General features: G+C 43.0%; 1 protein-coding gene across 1 annotated transcript in view; it reads right to left on the bottom strand.

The window, feature by feature from the left end:
* Positions 1 to 1618: 1618 nt before the first annotated feature.
* Positions 1619 to 19908, bottom strand: part of OSTF1 (osteoclast stimulating factor 1) — a 56595-nt gene continuing 38305 nt past the window's right edge. Inside the window, exons 5-10 of the mRNA XM_007077503.2 lie at positions 17658 to 17711; positions 15301 to 15408; positions 14310 to 14359; positions 10571 to 10649; positions 7897 to 7995; positions 1619 to 2221 (exon numbers count right to left, since the gene is read on the bottom strand). Coding sequence (XP_007077565.1) covers positions 2163 to 2221; positions 7897 to 7995; positions 10571 to 10649; positions 14310 to 14359; positions 15301 to 15408; positions 17658 to 17711 — 449 coding nt within the window. The 3' untranslated portion in view covers positions 1619 to 2162. The remainder of the gene's footprint in view (positions 2222 to 7896; positions 7996 to 10570; positions 10650 to 14309; positions 14360 to 15300; positions 15409 to 17657; positions 17712 to 19908) is intronic.

The following is a 19908-nucleotide window of genomic DNA, read 5'->3' as shown; positions in this document are numbered from 1 at the left end:
AGCATTAAACAGTCTCTGAAAAAGCTCAGATCGGCTAGGCTGAATAAACAAGAAGGAAAAGTATGTTTTCTTATGAAGTCTCAACTACAGCTAACTGCATTGTCCTTCTTTGTTTCACCAGAAACTCATCGCATATACCTAAGTCCGACCCGAACCCCCACAAAACTCTGGTTGGCCAACTTTCTAAAATCTTTATAAGGTCAATAATGTTAAAAGCAATGACAGTGAAGCTACTCACTATTCTTTTCCTTCAATACATAAATAGTATGCCTACATCAAGCACAGAGCAGTTCCCCCCAAATTATCTATATTCATGCAAACTGTATTACCTCTGCCCATGTTAAAAAATTAAAAGTGTTTAACTGGCATCTATCCTAATTACTCTAGGCCCAAAGTATACAAGAACAAAAAATGAGACATTTCCAAAAACTTTTTGTTAAGGCACGAACCCTGTATTTTATTTTAATCATTTCATTTCAAAGATTTTATCTGTAAGCAATCTCTACACCCAACATGGGGCTCTAACTCACAACCCTGAGATCAAGAGTTGCACACTCCTCCGGCCGAGCCAGCCAGGTGCCCCCATCCCCCCACCGCCGGACAAGCCCCATTTTAAAGAAGGAACCCCTAAAGGTTCTGGGGGAACAGATGTAATTTCAACAAGGATTTCATATCTTCAAGTTTATGCTTATGAAGAAATACAACTGCTTAACTCAAATTTAGTAAACATATTTATTTTGAGGATAAAATACCTTTTTCATTAATTTTCAGATTTTGTGCTTTCACTACTTATACAGATTTCTTTCTATTGAAATTTGGTTGGGGTATTAGAAAGACCTCGAACAGGCTTCTCAGGATACTCTTTCTCAAGGCACCCACAGAGAGAAAAAAACCAAACAGTCACAGATAGAAAACTCTCACAGTAGCAGTTATTCATTTCCTGAGCTAACCCACTTCCTTTTTCAAACATTTCCTTCTCTTCACCAATGTGTTTTTTTGAAATTAGCATCAAAGTCTTCTTGCAAAATACACTTCTGGACCCGGGGCCTGGAACCTAGGCAAATGCCAACAGCCATGTCATTCTTAATGTCGTCGCCACCTTGATACAAAATTAGAATCTCAAATCAAGTGTCTTTCAGTAGTACAGAGGGCTTCCTGCCATATAAATTGATGTTTTAGCAAAAGAGGTTGAGTTTTTATGAGCTCGAGCCATGCTCTGGGAAAACAAATGCTATCAAAGTAAAAAAAATTCCATGGCTCCTGGCTACTCCATTACAGAAAACCATGGCGTCCTGTATGATAAGGAAATCAATTTTTTTCATCTTTCAGACCTTCAGCAGACTGTAAGGAGTTGCTGAATTTCTTCATACTAAGTGTAACCTCAGAGATAAACTAAAAGTCTAACAATGACTAACATTATGTATTTCATTATAAATATATCTTCTCATTGATTATGGACTCTAATCAAAGCCAATATATAGAGCTGAAAAGAAATTTGGCTATTGTGATTCCTTTGTGCTAATAAATATAAAATACAACTTAAAAGATAAAATCAGCCTTCACCTAAACATAAATATAAAAAGCAAAGAGTGATACCACAAAAAACAAACAAAAGGAATCCAGTCTCTTCAAATGTTTATTTTTGTCAGAATAGCTGACGATTTTCTGTTAAGCCTTTTGGTTCATTACTATAACAAGCATTTTTCCCCTTGAAAAACCCACTCAAAATATTTTAAACCTTGAGGTAAAGAACTTTAACTAAAACAACAAACAAAAAAAAAAAAACACAAAAAAACTGATCTTTTTTTTTTTAAAGAAAAAAATTCTTAAAATTCCTTTAGCTTGATAAATAGAAATAATCTCTTCTTGTTCTACTCTGGTGAACAAAAATGTACTTTATACAGCAAAATATCCAGTCACTTATTGGCAAACTGAAGGTGAGAACCTACCCATTTACATGTTCTACTCAAACACAGTGCAAGACTTCCATGTTCATATAGACTTCAAAAAACAAAAACAAAAACAAAAACAAAAACAAAAAAACCCAAACCAAAAAAAAACCAAAAACCATAAACCGGTTACCAACACTCTTCTGGCAAAGACGAGGGTTTTGGAATGGCAAAAGGAACACAAGTTTTAGATCTCAAAGCTCCAGAAGGGAATTAATCTGAGTCTTCGTCATCAAGATACTCCTCGGCATTGCTTAATGTTCGAACAGCATCTAAAAGGAATGGCGGGAAGGCAAAACGGGAAAATTACAGATTGCTCACATTTGGTTTGCACTTTCAAAGCTCCTGATACCTCAAGGGATCGTAATCTTTCTTCAGGCCCGGGGACTGTACTACCCCTGAGGATCTTCTTCAACTTTTGCTTTCCTGCCTGACTGTTCAGTGTCTGCTGTCCCAGAGGCTGACAAATGCAGCTGTCCGCTCATTCCTTGGACACACAGAAAAGTAAAGCCCGTAGGCCGCAGGTACCATTAATCTACCTTGCACAAAATGCAACCAGCCACGTGTGCCGTGACCGGCACGGAACACACCGGACGCCCCTCCACTCGTCCAACCCCCTCTCCCAATGACAAGTGCCACATGTGGCTTCGGTCAGTCGACAGCCTGCAGCCTTACTTGAAGGCAAGATCACTGGGTAGAAAGGTAACTAATGAGGGGGGAAAAAAAAGGAAAAGAAGCAGAATGAAAACGCAGAAGCTTCGGTTTCATCTCTAAAAGCACGGATAAATAAAAAAAAAATAATTTTAAAAAAGCACAGATAAATAAAGTATGCTCAGAGGTAAAAGAATGAAATAAAAAAAAAAAACAACAGAAATCTGAAACAGAAAGAGCCGAACCCTACCATACATGACATCAAGCTTGAGCAGGGGTCAAAACGAAGACATCTCATCTTTAAATGGTCACCTATTCGATTGTCTATTTAAATGCCTATAAGCAATAGGTTACACGGGGTATAATTTCAGGGGGCAAACTGAAACGCGAGCCTAACCGCCGTCAGAGCTCAACAAGTGCATGTTATCATGGTCTCTAAATACTATCTTCCCGTGCTCATTGGAGAAATGACTGATTCCAAGTCTGGGGCAGAAAGCGTACCTCTTGTCATACCGTAAAACAAGGATGTTGTCAAAGAGAGCATCAAAGGTTCATGATCCAACCCGAAGAGGCCTCCACTAGCCAAAGAGGAGCTATCAATAGGGATACTAAATATAATGGATTGAAACACAGCAAATATTTCAACGTACATCACAGAGAAGCCACTAGTCCTCTCTGGAGAATGAGAAGGAACCAGCACATCATTTTGAAAACTCCTAAATAAAGGACGAAAATCAAGCCTTTATTCTTCTCCTACTACACAAACTATTCCTTGGAGTCATCAGACCATGGATGAAGGGCAATTTTTTTTATAGAATGTTCCAGCTGATAACTGAGACAGGAGTGACAGAACTAGAATATGGCCATTTCACAACTGTTCGTGAACTAATGGATCTAGACAACGATCATCAATGAATGCTAACATCACAGGATGAGTGACAGACAGGTAATACGTGCCTCTGATGAAAGAACACAGCTTTCTTCATGAAGCATTCTTCCATCTACCCTTTCACAGACACATAAAATGTAGAATCTAATCAAACCTCTAGATCTAACACCAAATGACAAAAATACAGAGGAACCTTTAGATCTAACACCAAGTGACAAGACTACAGAGGAAAGAGGAATATGTCAAACACCCTGGGAATGCATTTATGCAATGCCTAGACTGAGAAATTCAGGAAAACTGACCCTGCTTCTTTAATAAATAAATAGCCAGGCTAAAAGAAGAGGGGGAGAGGAGAAGGAAAGGAAACAATGATTTAGGAGATGTATCTACCAATCAGAACCTGACCTTATTTAGACCCTGACTTAAACTGTAAATAAAGAAACAGATAAGTAAGCCAACAAAGCAGAAACAAACTGTATGGGAAAAAATGGTGAATCTGGACAGTGACAAGATACTTGAAGATATGAAGGAATTATTAATTTTAGGTCTGCTAGTGATAATGTAGCTTTGCTCAGTCATTATCTTTACAAATTTAGGAAAATCATTATAGAGAAAAAAGAAAGGGACAAGGGAGAGTTGGTACAAGGGAGGTAGAAACTTATACGAGAAGGAAAGATTCGGATTCAAAGAAGTGGATATAAACAGAACAGAGGCAGCCTTGAATAATTTCACACCAGCTTCCAAACTACTAGAAATCTCCAGCTTGTCTGCATTCATCTCCATCCTCCTTACGAGAAGTTCTGGAGACGTGGGAGGAATATACTTTGTTCTATCCCACGTACACGTACAACTTCAGGACTGGCTGTAGACTTTTTGTCTTCTTAAGCCACAGACAAAAAGACCGTAGCAAGGCTCTTTCCTACTCTGCTTTGCTCCTACAATCCTACGTGTTGCCCACTGAGGTAGTCTTAGGCCTCCAACGGTTACCTCGGCGCTTTATTTCAACCTCGTTTCTCCTGTTAGCAAGAGAAGAAGGCTCGCCATGCTGCAAACTCTTACTGAATGGAAATCAAGAGACAGGAACTAGCCAGGAAAATAAATTCCTTCTCCTTCCTTCCTTTTACGGATTGCTCCCAGGCACAGTTTCTCTGGAATCTTCTCACATGGCCAAGTGCTGAGAGCTCCGTCTCTTCATAGCCCATCTTGGGCCGTGACCATCATGGTAACGTAACTCCTTACCATGCCTCCCCGTTCCCCCTAGCTGACTTCCATCTCTCCTCAATGTCACTGACCTGAATTTGCACATTCCAAACCAAGTACTAGCACTTAAGACAGACAGTCAAACAAACAAACCATAAAGGGTGGAAAGACAGACACAGTAACCTGGATAAATCTCACAGGCATAGCATTAAGTGAAAAGAAGTCAGACACAAGAAAGTACATACTGTTTGAGTCCATTTATATCAAGTTCAAGCACAGGCAAAACTAGGCTGTGGTGAGAGAAGAGGAGGACGTGGAGGGGTTTTCAGGGTATGGAAAATGTTCTCTACCTTGATCCGGGTTGTGGCAAATAGGTGTAAGCACAGTTTAAAAAAAAAAAATCAAGATGTAAACTTAGGATTTATATACTTTACTTAATATAAATTATACCCCAATTTGTAAAAACTGGAAAAAGAATTTAAAGTGTTGACTCCTCAAGGTGGGGCTGAACCCCGGCCCTGCACACATGTCCCAAAGTTACCCTTCATGGTAACTACAAAATGTGACTTGTTTTTTCTCATTAAAAAATCCAAGATGAGGGGTGCCTAGGTGGCCCAGTCGACTGAGAATCTGACTCTTGATTTCGGCTCAGGTCATGATCCCAGGGTTGTGGGATCGAGCCCCATGTCAGCTTCATGCTGAGTGTGGAGGCTGCCTAAGAGTTTCTGTCTCTCTCGCTCTCTCTCCCTCTGCCCCTCTCCCCTGCTAGTGCACTCTCTCTCTTAAAAAAAAAAAAAAAATCCAAGATGTGCTTTTAAAACTGGAAAACAACATCAGAATATACTTTTCCCAGTCTAGAGTTCATGCTGGCAATTAGCCAAATGGCCCAATATTCAACTCTTACTCCAACTAAGATCACAATACAAATTCAGACTTTTCACTGGACGATTGAGGTAATGAAGCGAGAAAAAAGAAAAGAAAAAGGTAACGTGAAAACTGAAATATGAAAATTCATTTCTTGCCTCTGTGTCAAGCCCTAAGATTACCTCATTGATGAGTCCATTATCTAATCATTACACATTTAGGAAAGTAGACCAAAGACACTTAGTGTGAACAGAGCAGAGGAGACCTACCTCCCAGCCCTGTTCTACAAAGACTGCAGAAGGGTGAGGGAAAAAGAGCAGATGTGCCTTCCCAGCTCGGGGTGCCCAGATGGAGGCTTCTGGGTGCAGCTCTCTGGGGTCTGAGCAAGCGTGGCATTCTCCTTGCCTATCGTGATCAAGCTCATAGTGTACATGAGGCTCTGATAACCTTCAGCTCCTAAGAAACCTTACTCCTCGGTCAGGACATTCTGAAGGTACCCATAGAACAACAGGAAGTCAGTGGCAGAAGAAGGAAGTTGGGCCATAGTCCTACTTCCTGACCCAACCAAGGCAGCAGGAAGGAAGAGGTCCGTGCCAAGTAAAAGCATCTCTCCTACATGGCTGCATATACACTTGTCAATCAAAATGTAGCTGGGGAGCACCACGCAGCTGGTACATACTTTCCCGCTCACTTAGCAGACCCTCGATCCATCTATGCATGAGTAATTACTTTAAAGAAACACCAGCTCTGCCAGTGAGCATTCACGGCTGAGATAATTAAGAAACCCAAGCTGCTTAGTGGTTTACACTACATCGGAACTGAAGTTAAAAGAAGTAAGAAACTGAAACAAAGACAGATCTGGAGTAAAGAACAAAAGGAACAGCAGACTCGTGAGGAGGGCTATGACGGGCATTTGGTGATGGGCAAGGAGGATCATTCTGGGAAGCTCCCTTGGCAAGTCATGAAGAAAGGAGGACTGTTTGCTATTTTTGATTAACTAAAGCAGGAAACCAGAGGTCTGACTGTATTTTGTTGCTTCCGCGGGAACAGGGATATGGGACAAGGTAACACCACCTCTTCTCATAAAACAAAGGGGACTTAAGGAAGAGAGAAGCTTTCCAAGGGTTCCAAAACAAATGGGAATGTGATTCATATAGGAAAACAAACCAGTACCTCACTCCACAAGCTCGGAGGGTGACAACGTCCTCAGATTAAAGTAGAAACAAAAATGTACTCAGCCTCTACACTAGAAATGTCTCAGAAGTTGTTTTGGTGACTCTCCACCAACATGGACCAGGCTAAACTTTAGACTCTAAAAAGCAATACTAAAAAGGGTTGGAATGATGAGTACCAATGCTCACTAAAGACATGAAAAGCAAGTTCTCCATTATACTAGTTCCATTCTAGAAAACGGTGGACAAGATGTATCGATCATTGGCTTATACTCCAAAGTGGCATGAAAGTGCCAAACACGAGATAAAAGTAGAGGAAGGCTTGAGAAGTGAGGGGGGAAAAAAAAGATTGAATGTCCCCTCCAGCCAAAACATCTTGTATTTTTCGTTTTTCTCCCTCGGGGTTCCTCAGGGGCCAGGAGGCTGATGGTGAACGAAAAGGGAGAGACAGGAGAGGAAAATGAGGAGGGGTAAGGCACACCGCCCCCCAGCATTTCTTTCAGGGGGAAGCATTCAGTACATTATGTACAGAGAAGTCCAATAAACAGCCAGTCTCTGAATAGTAATCATGAACAATGCAAGCGTGTTTCACACCTTTTCTTTAGCACCTTTTCAAAATAACCACAAGGACCTTTCTTTTTTTTTCCAACCCCATCTCCCACGCCAATAGATATTTTTATCTCGAAGAATGTATACCTAAACTTTACCTTTAAAAACCACCCCACGGTCTGTAAACAAACATCAAATTGGTTATCAAGACCGGAATAATTCTGATCATAGTTTACTGATACTCTCGTTTAAAACAGAGATAAAATATAATCATGGAGCTCTTCAGTGCTTAATTGAAAAATAAATATTTAGAGACAACCACTTGTAAAACCATATCCGGAACCATGGTTCTCTGATAAGGGCTCTACTGGAAAGCAAGTGATTACGACCTGATTGCAAGGAACAAAGGAAACACACAAAAAATACTAAAAGGCCAAAGTCTCTTCGATTTGCTTGCATGAAGGCATTTTTCAATGTTGCACGTTCCAAATGAGACCCAGGATATAAAATCTGACTTCAGAACCACATGAAGAGTTTACCGAGAAAACATTTCCCCAATTCTAAGATGGTAAATCTCAGTCATGATGGTGTCAGAGGAGAAAGAAGGATCGAAGGCAAATACCTGTTCCCTGTTTCTTTTTCAGGAGAGACGCACAGGCCGCATTGGTGGCCATGTCCAGGGCCAGCTTCTTCTCATTGTTTCTCAAGTCTGTTCTTGCACCTTCCCCAACACAAGAAAAGCAAGTCAGGTGTTTTTGAAGAATCTGTAGCAGCGGACTACACATTCTTCTCCCCACCGAGACGGATCACTTTTGGCCAAACTAACTAGACAACCATTCTGGCCCTGAAGTAAGCTTTTTCAAAACAGTCAAAGCACGTTTGGCGTCTTGAAATCAGGGCGCTTGCTGCTGCGTCCCAGATAATTAGGCACAATTAAAATAGAGCCTTTCCTTTCAAATCCTCAGACTGCTGCATGTGACTTTTCAGGGGGGACTTCACTATCCCCGAGGTACCTCCTGAGTCAGTTGGACTCCAATATGTCTTGGCACGAGTTTTTAGAGATTAGTTTAACATACCCTTTGCTTCTTGAGAGAAGCCCGTGTGGGTGGTGCCTGCCGGGATTAGTATTTCATATCTGCCAAGTATACTCTTGTGCAAATTAGCAGGAGGGTAACACCATAAAACCTAGAGGCAATCCATTGTCCCCAAAGCACATCTTCTACTTGCGTTTTGTCCGGGTCTTCGTGGTGATAAAAATTACATCAGAATTCGTGGGTATATTTTCGTTGCCAAAGCTTCACCAATGCAGAAGTGTGCTGAACAAAAGCATACGTCCCGTTTCGTCCCCTGACTAACCCCTCCCTGCCCCATCTTCCAGTTTGTCTGGGGGAATCCATTCCCAGCAAGTGGGTATCAGTCCTCACCTCCCTCGGGTGCAGGAATACACTCACAGACATCTACGCATATATGTGTAAAATCACACCACATATAACAGTCTGTAACTTGATTTTTTTTACTTAGCAATATATGATGGTACTCATTCCTCAGTAGTACACATAGCTCAATCCATGTAAACATTTGTAAGTATTCAATTTTGTGGGCATCCCAATATTTATTTAATAACTCTCCTCTTCCCCTATCGAGGGACACTTAGGCTGTTCCTTTACCACAAACAATATTGCTGTAAATCTCCCTGAACACCAGCTTTCTGAAGTATGGCTTCCCAGAAGTGATGCTGGGATATAAGGCTATGTATATTTTTAATTCTGCTAGCTACTGTCCGATTGCTGTCCAAGAAGGCTTTACCAATTTATACTTTCTGCCACAGTACAGGAGAGAGCCATTTTGCTTGTAATCTCATCCTCTTCAGGAAACAAAAAAATAAGTGTAATGAAACTCAAAGGGACAAAAATACTGAGTCAAGAAAGCATGGTTTGTTTAATTAGGAATATGGCGACCGTGTCTAAAAATCTCTCTCATGAGACTTAGATCTGCCCACAGCTAAGGGTCTATAGAAACCTCATTCGCTCATTGGGCCACGGGGAAAAATTCCGGAGGGTTAAGAGCTCTGTGACTGATCATATCTTATGTTAAATTGCACTTTAGAACCCATATACATGATTTCTTTCAGGACAGGAAATGTTCGGAGCCAGCAAGGCAAGAGAAGAAATGACCATTTCCTGGGTCCCTCTCAACGAGTGCTACCCAAGAGAAATACGATGTGAGCCACATGTGTCATTTTAAATTTTCTAGCGGCCACATTTTCAAAAGGTGGAAATCGTTTTAATGACATATCTTATTTAACACAGCAGATCCAAAATGTTACCTCTGTATCATATAACCGATATAAAAGTTATTGCGATACTTTACGTCTTTTTTTTTTTTTCCCTAAGTCTTTGAAATTTGATGTGCCTGTTACACTTACAGTACATCTTGGTCCAGACCATGCTCATTTCATGGGCTCAGGGGCCTGTGTGGTTAGTGGCAGCCAGCACAGACAGCCCAGTTCTCAGCATAGCCCTTAGGGGGCACCTCATGCTGTCTGATCTTTTGTACCTGAGATGTACATCACCAATGTCCTTTAAATAAATGACATGTCCTCTCTATATCCCACAGCATTGCTGTGAGGATCCCTAATGAACATGCATCCATAGGACACCTTGGGATTCAAGCATCTTACATTATAGCTTCTGGACCAGGATGCAGGACGGGAGATATGCCTGGCCCTCTGTAAGGATTAATATTTATGTGACAGATGGATGGATGGATGGATGGTCAGTTCATAATTTCACTGTCCCCTCTTGTATAAAAATAGGGAATCGAGGTATCTTCATCTTCTCCGTACTTGTAGCACCTGCTCAGATCAAAGCAGGACCTTATAGCCACAGCATCTTTCTTATCTGTCAGGACTTCCCTTGTGAACAGGGGCCTCAGCACCTTTCCCCTACAGCTTTCTGACACAGCATCTTCTCTGCACGGGTGCACATACACACGCCTTTCTCCAAGGACCCTTTAATCCCGCAGAAATATACAACAAACTCCTACGAAAAGTAATATATGTAGTTTTAAAGCTTACCAAGCTTTTAACGTAAAACTAAAAATTTAACACGAATCACCTCACTACTGTAATTTCGTCTTATTGTTAACAACTCTGTGATACAGACAGAGTAGAGGTTAAAATCCCAGTTTCAAAATACGGAGCCTATGATTCTTCCTACTATTTCAAATAACGTAATTGAACACAGCCTGTTTTTCCAGGGTGAGCAAAGGCCAGACAGATGGGGCACACGCTTTACCTTTTTCCAGAAGCAAGTGGACAATATCTGCATAACCTTTCCAGGCAGCGGCGTGCAAAGCTGTGTCTCCCAACTTGTTCTATGGTGATTTAAAAAGAGAAAGCAGCATTTTAAAAAGAGACGGTGGGTTGAAAACATGCACGAATTCAGGTTTACTCCAAGCAAACTCAAAGTGAGAACGAGTTATAAAGTCATATAAAGTTCCCAAGAGAGAAAGGAGACTCAAGGGATGAGAGAAAAGTCATTTGGGGGAAGGGGATTGATGAAAGAGGAGAAACGGACGTGGCAGAGCAGAGGGAAACACCAGGAGGGAGCAAGCAGACCTGCCCCTGCAAACCTCGCAAGAAATCAGGCCCTGGCGATGCCCGGAGACGCTGGAACGAGCGTGAGGCACGGGACTGGACACAAGAGTACTGGATGCGTTTATAGAAATAATCAGGGGCGCCTGGGTGAGTCAGTCGGTTAAGCATCGGACTCTTGATTTTGGCTCAGGTCATGACCTTCTGGTTCGTGCGATCGAGCCCCATGTCGGGCTCGGTGCTGACAGCGGGGAGCCTGCTTGGGATTCTCTCTCTTCCATCTCTCTCGGCTCTTCCCCAGCTCACGCACGCGCACGCTCTCTCTCTCTCAAAATAAATAAATAAACATTAAAAAAAAAAAAAGTAATTAGATCACCTTCCTCTCTCCTTGCTGCCAGGTGACCTAGTGCGGATGGCAGGGTGACCCTGTCAAAAAATGAACCAGGTAGTTTCCAAGCTCAGGGGACTCGGGTACAAGGGAAGGTGGCAATAAGGCCAGGAACTAAAAGCGGTGGGTGAGCTGAGACACCTACAAATTGAGCGGTAAGACTCCTCTCCCAGCTGCCTTTACCTACCCTGCTGCCCCAGTGTATACAGCCTAGCACCTGCAGGCAGGGAGCTGGAGGACAATCCTCCGGTGGAGGTGAATAGCCCCGCATGTGGAGGGGGAGAGCATACTCACGCTGACATCTGGGGATAACCCAGCACAACAGCCAGGACCTTTCCACCTCACCCTACCGAGAAGCCCACAGCCAGTAAGCCCCATGTGCAGGCAGAGCTTCCAGTCACCCTTAAACATGACTGGAGACACAAAGATACTAGGTATTCGAGGAAAGCCTCTCATATTTGAGAGAAGATTAAAACAAAACGAATGGATCTCAGAGGGAAAAGACACAGTACAGTGAATGGCAGGAAAGGTTTTAAAAAGCTGTAATTAATATAGTCAAGATACAACATGATATACAGCATCATGCAACAAGAAAAGAAGCTATTTAAAAAGCAATAATCAGCAGGGCACCCGGGTGGCTCAGTCAGTTAAGCGTCTGACTTCGGCTCAAGTTATGACTTGGCCATTCATGAATGTGAGCCCCGCGTCAGGCTCTCTGCTGCCAGTACAGAGCCTGCTTCAGATCCTCTGTCCCCCCCACCCCTCAAAAATAAGTAAAAAGAAGAAACATTTAAAAAAGAAAGCAATCATGAGAGTAAAAGAGCTTATAAGTAGACAAAATTCTGAGATGCTGCCCAAGATCCCCGCCCCTTGGGGATCCACCCCCTGTAAAATTCCTCCCCCTCAAGTATGTATGAGACTAATGAATATAATAGGATATCACTCCCATAATGCAGTTTCTAATCAGTTGACATTGAGTTCATCAAAAGAGAGATTATACTGGGTGGGCATGACCAAATCAGACGGGCCCTTTCCCAAAGGTATAGCTTCAGAAACACAATTTCCTAGTGACCTTAAGGAAGAAAGCAAACAGCCATGTTGTGAAATGTCAACGGAGAGGGGTGATCTCTGAAAGCTGAGGTCCAGAGCACTGCAGGTGCAAGAAACTCAATCCCTCCGGCAACCTGAATGAACCTGGAATGAGATCTGAGCTCCAGATGAGAACCTGCTTCTGGCCAATACCGTGACTCTGGCCCGTGAGACCCTGAGCAGAGAGCCCAGCTCTGCCATGCCCAGAATTCTGGCTTACAGAACGTATAAGGTAAATGCGTGTTGTTTTAAGCAGCTAAGCTTGTGGGTTATTTGTCACACAGGAATAGAAAACCTAGGACACTGAGGAATTAAAAAGGTAACCAAAATAAAACATAAAGCTAAGAAAATCTTGGGGTGCCTGGGTGGCTCAGTTGGTTAAGTCTTGATTTCTGCTCCAGTCGTGATCTCATGGTTGGTGAGTTCGAGCCCCGAGTAGGGCTCCACGCGGACAGCACAGAGCCTTCTTGGGATTCTCAATCTCTCCCTCTCTCTCTGCCCCTCCCCTGCATACTCTTTCTCAGTTTCTCTCTCTTTCTCTTTCTCTCTCTTTCAAAATAAACACATAAACTTAAAAAAAAGGTAAAAAAATCTCTGAGAAACACTAAAATAACTGGAGACTCAATAAGAGGTCCAACCTAACTACTAGTGGGCATTCCAGAACCAAAGAATAAAGACAATGGTCAATAACAACTAGAAAAGAAACAGTAGACCCTTTTGGGCTGAAAGAGTCCACCACCTTTACTGGGAAGAAACACGCTGAAGCACATTAAGAAATTTTAGAACATCAAGGACAGAGTAATGATTCTAAGCAACAGAAAAGCAGATCACACACAAAAGAATGGGAATCAAAATGGCATCAAACTTCTCAAGAGCAATCCTAAAAACCAGAATACCATAGAGCCTTGCCTGCGAAATTCTGAGGAAAATCATTTTCAACCTAGAATTCTGTCAGCCAAATAATCGATCCCTAGGTCCCCTTTCTTAGGAATCTTCAAGGATGTTCTTCAACAAAAGGAGGAAAACACGGGATCCAGAAAAGTGAAGACACACCCCGGGAGAAAGGCGACAGTAAAGAGACGCTCAGAGCAGAGATCGAGGATGAGGGCTTCGGGAAGTACCATTCCAGGGAGAAAAAAGAAATTATATCAAGAGAACGTTAAACAGTGTGGGAATCTTAATGAGATACAAAAACCAAAAACCAGCGATGGGCTCCTGGGTGGCTCAATCGGTTAAGTGTCCGACTTAGGTCATGATCTCATGCTACCTGAGTTTGATCCCTGCACTGGGCTCTGCACGGACAGTGTAGAGCCTACTTGGGAGTCTCACTCTCTCCTCTCTCTCTCTCTGCCCCTCCCCCACTCATGCTTTCTCTCTGTCTCAAGATAAATAAACCTCCAAAAAAAAAATATTCTCAGCAAAATAAAAGTCAAGAAGTACAGAAACAAAAGTTATACAAGCAGCGAGCAGCATTTAAATATTTAAATAGCCATAATACTTGTAGGCATCATAGAGTAATATAACCAAAAACTATGATATGATACGTGGGGCAGACCAGAGGAACAAAGGGTGGGCACTGGCAGATCAGAGTTGGGGCAGCTGATAAGCTTCAACCTTCAGATGGGACACTGAAACATTTATGAAGATGATGACTTAGGGGACAGCCCCATAAGCATCTTCCTTAGTAACATGAAGGCAAGAGTTAAGAGCTAAACGCTGAGAGAGTGACATATGAGAAGGAACATGGTAGGTGTTTTGGGCTTTATACAATTTGGACTTCGGTACAACAGTACATTTTTAATGATGCACTTCTACTACTTGGATTAAAAATTGTATGAAAGATAATAAATGGGAAAAGGTCAGTTCAAGGCACAAAGATAGGACTTTCCATGCCCATAAGCCACACCACGAGAACAAGGCAGGTGTGTTAAGTGACCACCAACTTCCGCATAAGCGATCTTACCTGTTGGTTCAGTTCAATGTTCGGTTGAGTAAACAGCATCTCCACTATATCTGAAATAGAAAAGGTATTTTTCAAGAGTGCAAAGGAAAAGGCTGACAAGACTAGGCATAATCGTTTCAAAAAGACGATTGATTCTTTAGAAGAATCTTCAAAAAAATCCTTGCAACAAATTTGTTAAAATTTACGTAAATACAAGACTTAAGAGCCTAAAAAGTAGAATTATCTAAGGAAAAATTGTGTTCCAATAATTTGGCTTTTGCATTTTTCACATGGCAACTATTATAGAAATATCTCTACATTCACCATGACACTTTACAGTCATGTAACGAATCTGCGTTTGTTAGCTAAAATGAGATCGGCTTCTTTTGGGGAAGAGCCACGAACTGTCCTCTGGCTATGCTGTTTAGTTTGTTGGGTGATGTTTCTCATTGCTGTCGTATTTATTTTGTGTGTGTGTTGTAGGGAGAGGGGGAAAGAGAGTGGATGTGGCAGATTTGGGGTCAGGCTGAAACAGATCTAGAAATTCCATTTGTTGTATTACTGATTGCAACTGAGAAGGCTGTCCACTCAACCACTAACGGACACAAATGCTGTCTTTCCCCTGAATCTAACAGCATGCATTAAACATTCATGTAAACCATGAAAACATGTCTTGGGAAAGGCTAAGCTACAGCAGTAGGCAGAGTAGTCACTTCTGCCCCTTTCTTCTGTCAGATTAGGTAGTGGGATTTGTGTTGACATTACTATGGTTTTCCTGTAACCTCTCCAAGCTCAAGAGAGGAAAGGAAGTTCCCACTCTTTCAAGTGAGAGAGGTCCATGCAGTGGGCATCCTACCTACTGTTTTCCAAACCTCCCGGAGCAAGGTTTTGGCCGATCTTCTATAGGATGTGAAAAGCATAATTTTTGTTTCATTTCTGTAAACCCCGCTCCCCCACCTGAAGCACATTTTCAGCGGCATGGACATCGACAGTAATGAACAGAACATAGTACCTTTGTGGCCCCCGTGGCAGGCCCAGTACAGGGCAGTGCTTCCAGCTTTGTCTAAGCCATTCACACCGACTCGGTTGTCCAAACACTCTCTTAACCAGCTCAAGTTGCCTGAAAAAGTTTTACGTTTATAAAAGCACAAGAAAGAGGGTTTTGTTTTGCTTTGAAATCCATTTCATCCTCCATACATTTCCACCTAGAATGGATTTAGTCAGCAAATCTGAAATTAAGACCTCCTCGGTAATGCATTCATTATGGTACATTTTCACTCCCAACTTATTAATGAAAAGCCTTAACAACAATTTGGCGGGGGGGGGGGGGGGATGTGAGGGGAGGTAGAGTAGGAATGGCTTAAGGGACACAAATTATTTGTCACAGTTCTGGGAAGTCCAGGATCAAGGCGCCAGCAGATTCAGTGTCTGGTAAGAGCCTACTTCCTGGTTCACAGACGCTGCCTTTCCACCCCTTCAACAGAAAGAGCAGAGTGAGAGAGCTCTTCTGGGGTCTCTACCAGCTCCCTTCATGAGGGCAGAGCTCTCATAACCTAACCACCTGCTGAAGTCCCTACCTCCAAATACCGCCACATTGGGGTTGAGTTTCGACATGTGAATTTTCAGGGGACACAAACATTCAATTTATGATATACACAGGTTGGTACACATACACTAAACAGTGTGTATGAAACTGATGAAATAACGAATAAACTTGATAGACTGTACAACAATTTTTAATGGTAGGTTAATGGGAGGAGTTGCCTACATGAGTCTACTTATGGTAGTCTTACTCTGTAAAAGCTACCTACATGTAATTTTTTGCTTCGTGAAATCCTGAAACTTGGGGGGAAAAAACCAGTCAGAGCTAAGAACAAGTAGATAATACTCATATTCATATGAAATGCATCTTAAAATCAGTTCTTATAAGAAAATAAGAAAACAAATGCTAAATAACCTACTCAAAGTTGCTGCTCTCCTATGTTAAAATATAACTATTAATTTAAAATCCTCTGGCTAATGTCCTAAATATCTAACTTACAAATAATTCCCTTTCTTTCTTTCTTTCTTTCTTTCTTTCTTTCTTTCTTTCTTTCTTTCTTTCTTTCTTTCTTTCTTTTTCCCTTCAAGTTTTTATTTAAATTCCAGTTATTTAGGGGCTCCTGGGTGGCTCAGTCAGTTAAGCATCCAACTCGATTTCAGCTCAGGTCATGATCTCACAGTTTATAAGCTGAAGCCCCACATCAGGCTCTGTGCTGACAGCTCAGAGCCTAGACCCTGCTTCAGATTCTGTGTCTCCCTCGCTCTCTGCCCCTCCCCCTTCATCTTCTCTCTCTCTCTCTCTCTCTCTCTGAACCTCCCCAGCTCATGTGCTCTCTCTCTCCTTCTCAAATATAAACACTAAAAAAAAATTAAAGAAGAAAACAACAAGATAGAGCCCCCCAAACGAGGCCCACCCCTGTTGCTCTGTCCCTCCCCAACTGCATCCTTACCCCACACACTTGCCCTATACCAATACCTCCTAAATGCTTTATCCCCAGGAAGCCTCCACCCCACTGCCCTCCAGTGACTCATGCTGGCCTCTATAGCCTGTTTAACTTAAACATAACTTCCACTGCTGTGCTTCTGACACCATCTTACAATGATCTGTTACACACATCTCTCTCCTGCCGGACTCGGAGCTCTGGGAGTCACAGACCATGCCTTTCAGCTTTCCACTGAGCGCAGGGTACGTAAAGTACTCAGAAGTGTTTGGTGGCTGACATCTTTAATTAAAAATTAAAAATTAAAATCGCAGGGGCACCGGGCTGGCTCAGTTGGTAGAGCACGTGACTCTTGACCTCAGGGTTGTGAGCTGGAGCCCCACATTGGGATATAGAGATTACTTAAGAAAACTAAAAAAAAAAAAAAAATTAAAATCACGTCTCTCTCGAGGGTGATAGTGGAACAGAGACTGCCTCTGGGGGAGGCAGGGGTTAACTGGAACTTTCTGGGATGACAGAAATGTTCTAGCTCTTGATCCGGGTGTTGGTTACATGGGTGTGCACGTTTGTCAAACTGGGGCACCTTGGTGGCTCAGTCGGTTAGGTTAACCCTCCAACTTCGGCTCAGATCATCATCTCATAGGCTGTGAATTCAAGCCTCACATTGGGCTCTCTGCTTTCAGTGTAGAGCCTGTTTCAGATCCTCTGTCCCCCTCTCTCTGCCACTTGAGCTTGCATTCCCCACTTGAGCTTGCACTCTCTCTCTCTCTCTCTCTCTCAGAAATAAATCAACATTTAAAAAAAAGCCATCAAACCATATAATAAAGATCTGTGTGTTTTACTGTACACAGCACTGCGTATCCCAATGAAAAACAATCACACCTACCTCTTTTTGCAGCTTCGTGCAATGGATTGTCAATGGATTCTGCCTGCTCGGCCACTAGATTGAAAAGAGAAAGTGCAAACCCAACAGTGAGCACACTGCCCAAATGACTCACGGAAGCCACCTGGCAGTCCCCAGCCACGGCCCTCACCACACAGCATCCCTTCCAATGTGGATTGAAAAAGTAGCAGAAAAGCAAACCGATGTTTCCCCGCTTTAAAAGAAGCTGAGTTATCTGTGAAATGAAAGCAAAGCTAAGCAGTAAGGCAACACCACAGCAATTGAGAGGAAGTATAAACAAAAACAAACGCGGCAATTAACTGGAAGCAAAAACAAACAGATCCGTGGCCTGCATACCAGTCTACGCAAGTATGCAATAAACGCAGTCACAAACGTGCAAAAGAAAACATCTGATGTTCAATTTTACATTCTGTAAAAACACCCTACTTGAAGACGGCTGAAAATAATTGTTTCCCTCGTGTGTGAGCATGTCGGGGGCACGCGGGAGGGGGAAACAGTCTGCCTCCTTTATTTACAGAGGGCAATCGGCACACCTACCTGCCTCTAAGGAAGGTGTGTTCTCAGTTGTCCTAGAAGCAGGAGTATGATCACCTGAAGACTGTGGTTCAAAACAGACTTCAGACCCACCCCCTCCCGCCCTAAAGAGCTGTACCTGGACACTCCCTTGGCCACTGGGGATCCAAAGCAACAGAAGAACTATATGCTCAGTGTCTATGCCTGGCTGAAGTGGAGTGCATGGTGGAGGGAGACTGGGGATTTCAAAGGTTAGAAGAATATAGAACTGCTTCTTTTTTTTTTTTTAACATTCATTTTTGAGAGACAGAGCATGAGTCGGGGATGCGCAGAGAGGGAGGGAGACACAGAATCCGAAGCAGGCTCCAGGCTCTGAGCTGTCAGCACACACCCCGACGCGGGGCTCGAACCCACAAACCACAAGATCATGACCTGAGCTGAAGTCAGACGCTTCACCGACTGAGCCACCCAGACGCCCCACAAGTCTTTTTTAACCCAGAACGGTATCTCCTTTAAATTTTTTTTTTTTAATGTTTATTTATTATTGAGAAACAGAGAGAGACAGAGCATGAGCATGGGAGGGGCAGAGAAAGGAGGAGACACAGAATCCGAAGCAGGCTCCAGGCTCCAGGTTCCAAGCTGTCAGCACTGAGCCTGACACAGGGCTTGAACTCATGAACCTCAAGATCATGACCTGAGCCGAAGTCGGACGCTTAACTAACTGAGCCACTCAGGTATCCCCTTTAGACCAGGGCAAGTGGGGTCCCTGTGTTGGGGCCCAGACCTCAGCTCTCACTTCCCCTCCCCTTCCCCTCCTCCCCTCCTGGCTCCCCTGGCGTTGCAGTGCCTTCCTTGAAATTTTCAAAGTCTTCTGCCACTGCTTGGAACTGGTGCCTGATGCCAGCCCCACTGGTCTAGGGATTCATCGAATGCTGAAGTCAAAGGAATCTTGGCAAGTGATTTAAATCAAACCTCTCATTATACAGTTCCAGGGACAGCAGTTAAGTGCCTTCACCAAAGCCCCTTGTTATTAAGAAGTGGAAGAAAAAGGATTAAAATCCTGTTTGCCAATCCTGTGCTCTTTTTACTTTACTTTGCTGTTTTCTACATAAGTACTTTTGTCTGTTTGTCCCTCTCCCAACTAGAAGTGGCTTTGACGACGGGGCATGAGGCAGGCTAAGGGGCAAAGCACAAGCTAGCAACCCCCACCCCCACCCCAGCTGAGATCTGTGTGATGTTCCTTGGACACTCCCAGCTACCCAAGAACAAAGGAAAGGGGTTTAAGTGCTTGCCACGGTAACATGGGAAACTAAGGTAAATGAGAAATTGAAGCCCTTACTGACAAGTCCTTGAGACCGAGAGTGACCTCCCTCTAGGAGCTCAGCTGCCTTGATGATGACACTTTGCTAGGAGCAAAAGAGAACTTCAGCTTAACATTGTCCCAACCTCAAGGATCCTGTAAGTCTACTTCCTTTATCTCAACTGCCCGAGGATATATGCTGGCAATCATGCTCCAAGTTTATGGCCCCCCGTAGGCACCTGAAGGGACTCATGTCTGAGGTTTTATTAAACAGTGATAAATGGTGTTTCCCTAGCAACAGCTAGTCCCTCAAGGTCCTAGAAACGTTGCTTCCAGAATTCCTTAGAGACTTACTCTATCCCTGACCCTGTCCCAACCTGGTATGTAAGGAGTTACCCGTCACAACCCTAGCACAGCTCT

The sequence above is a fragment of the Panthera tigris genome, chromosome D4, assembly GCF_018350195.1.
Source record: "Panthera tigris isolate Pti1 chromosome D4, P.tigris_Pti1_mat1.1, whole genome shotgun sequence".
In the NCBI taxonomy this organism is placed as follows: Eukaryota; Metazoa; Chordata; class Mammalia; order Carnivora; family Felidae; genus Panthera; species Panthera tigris.
This window is presented reverse-complemented; position numbering and strand designations above follow the sequence as displayed.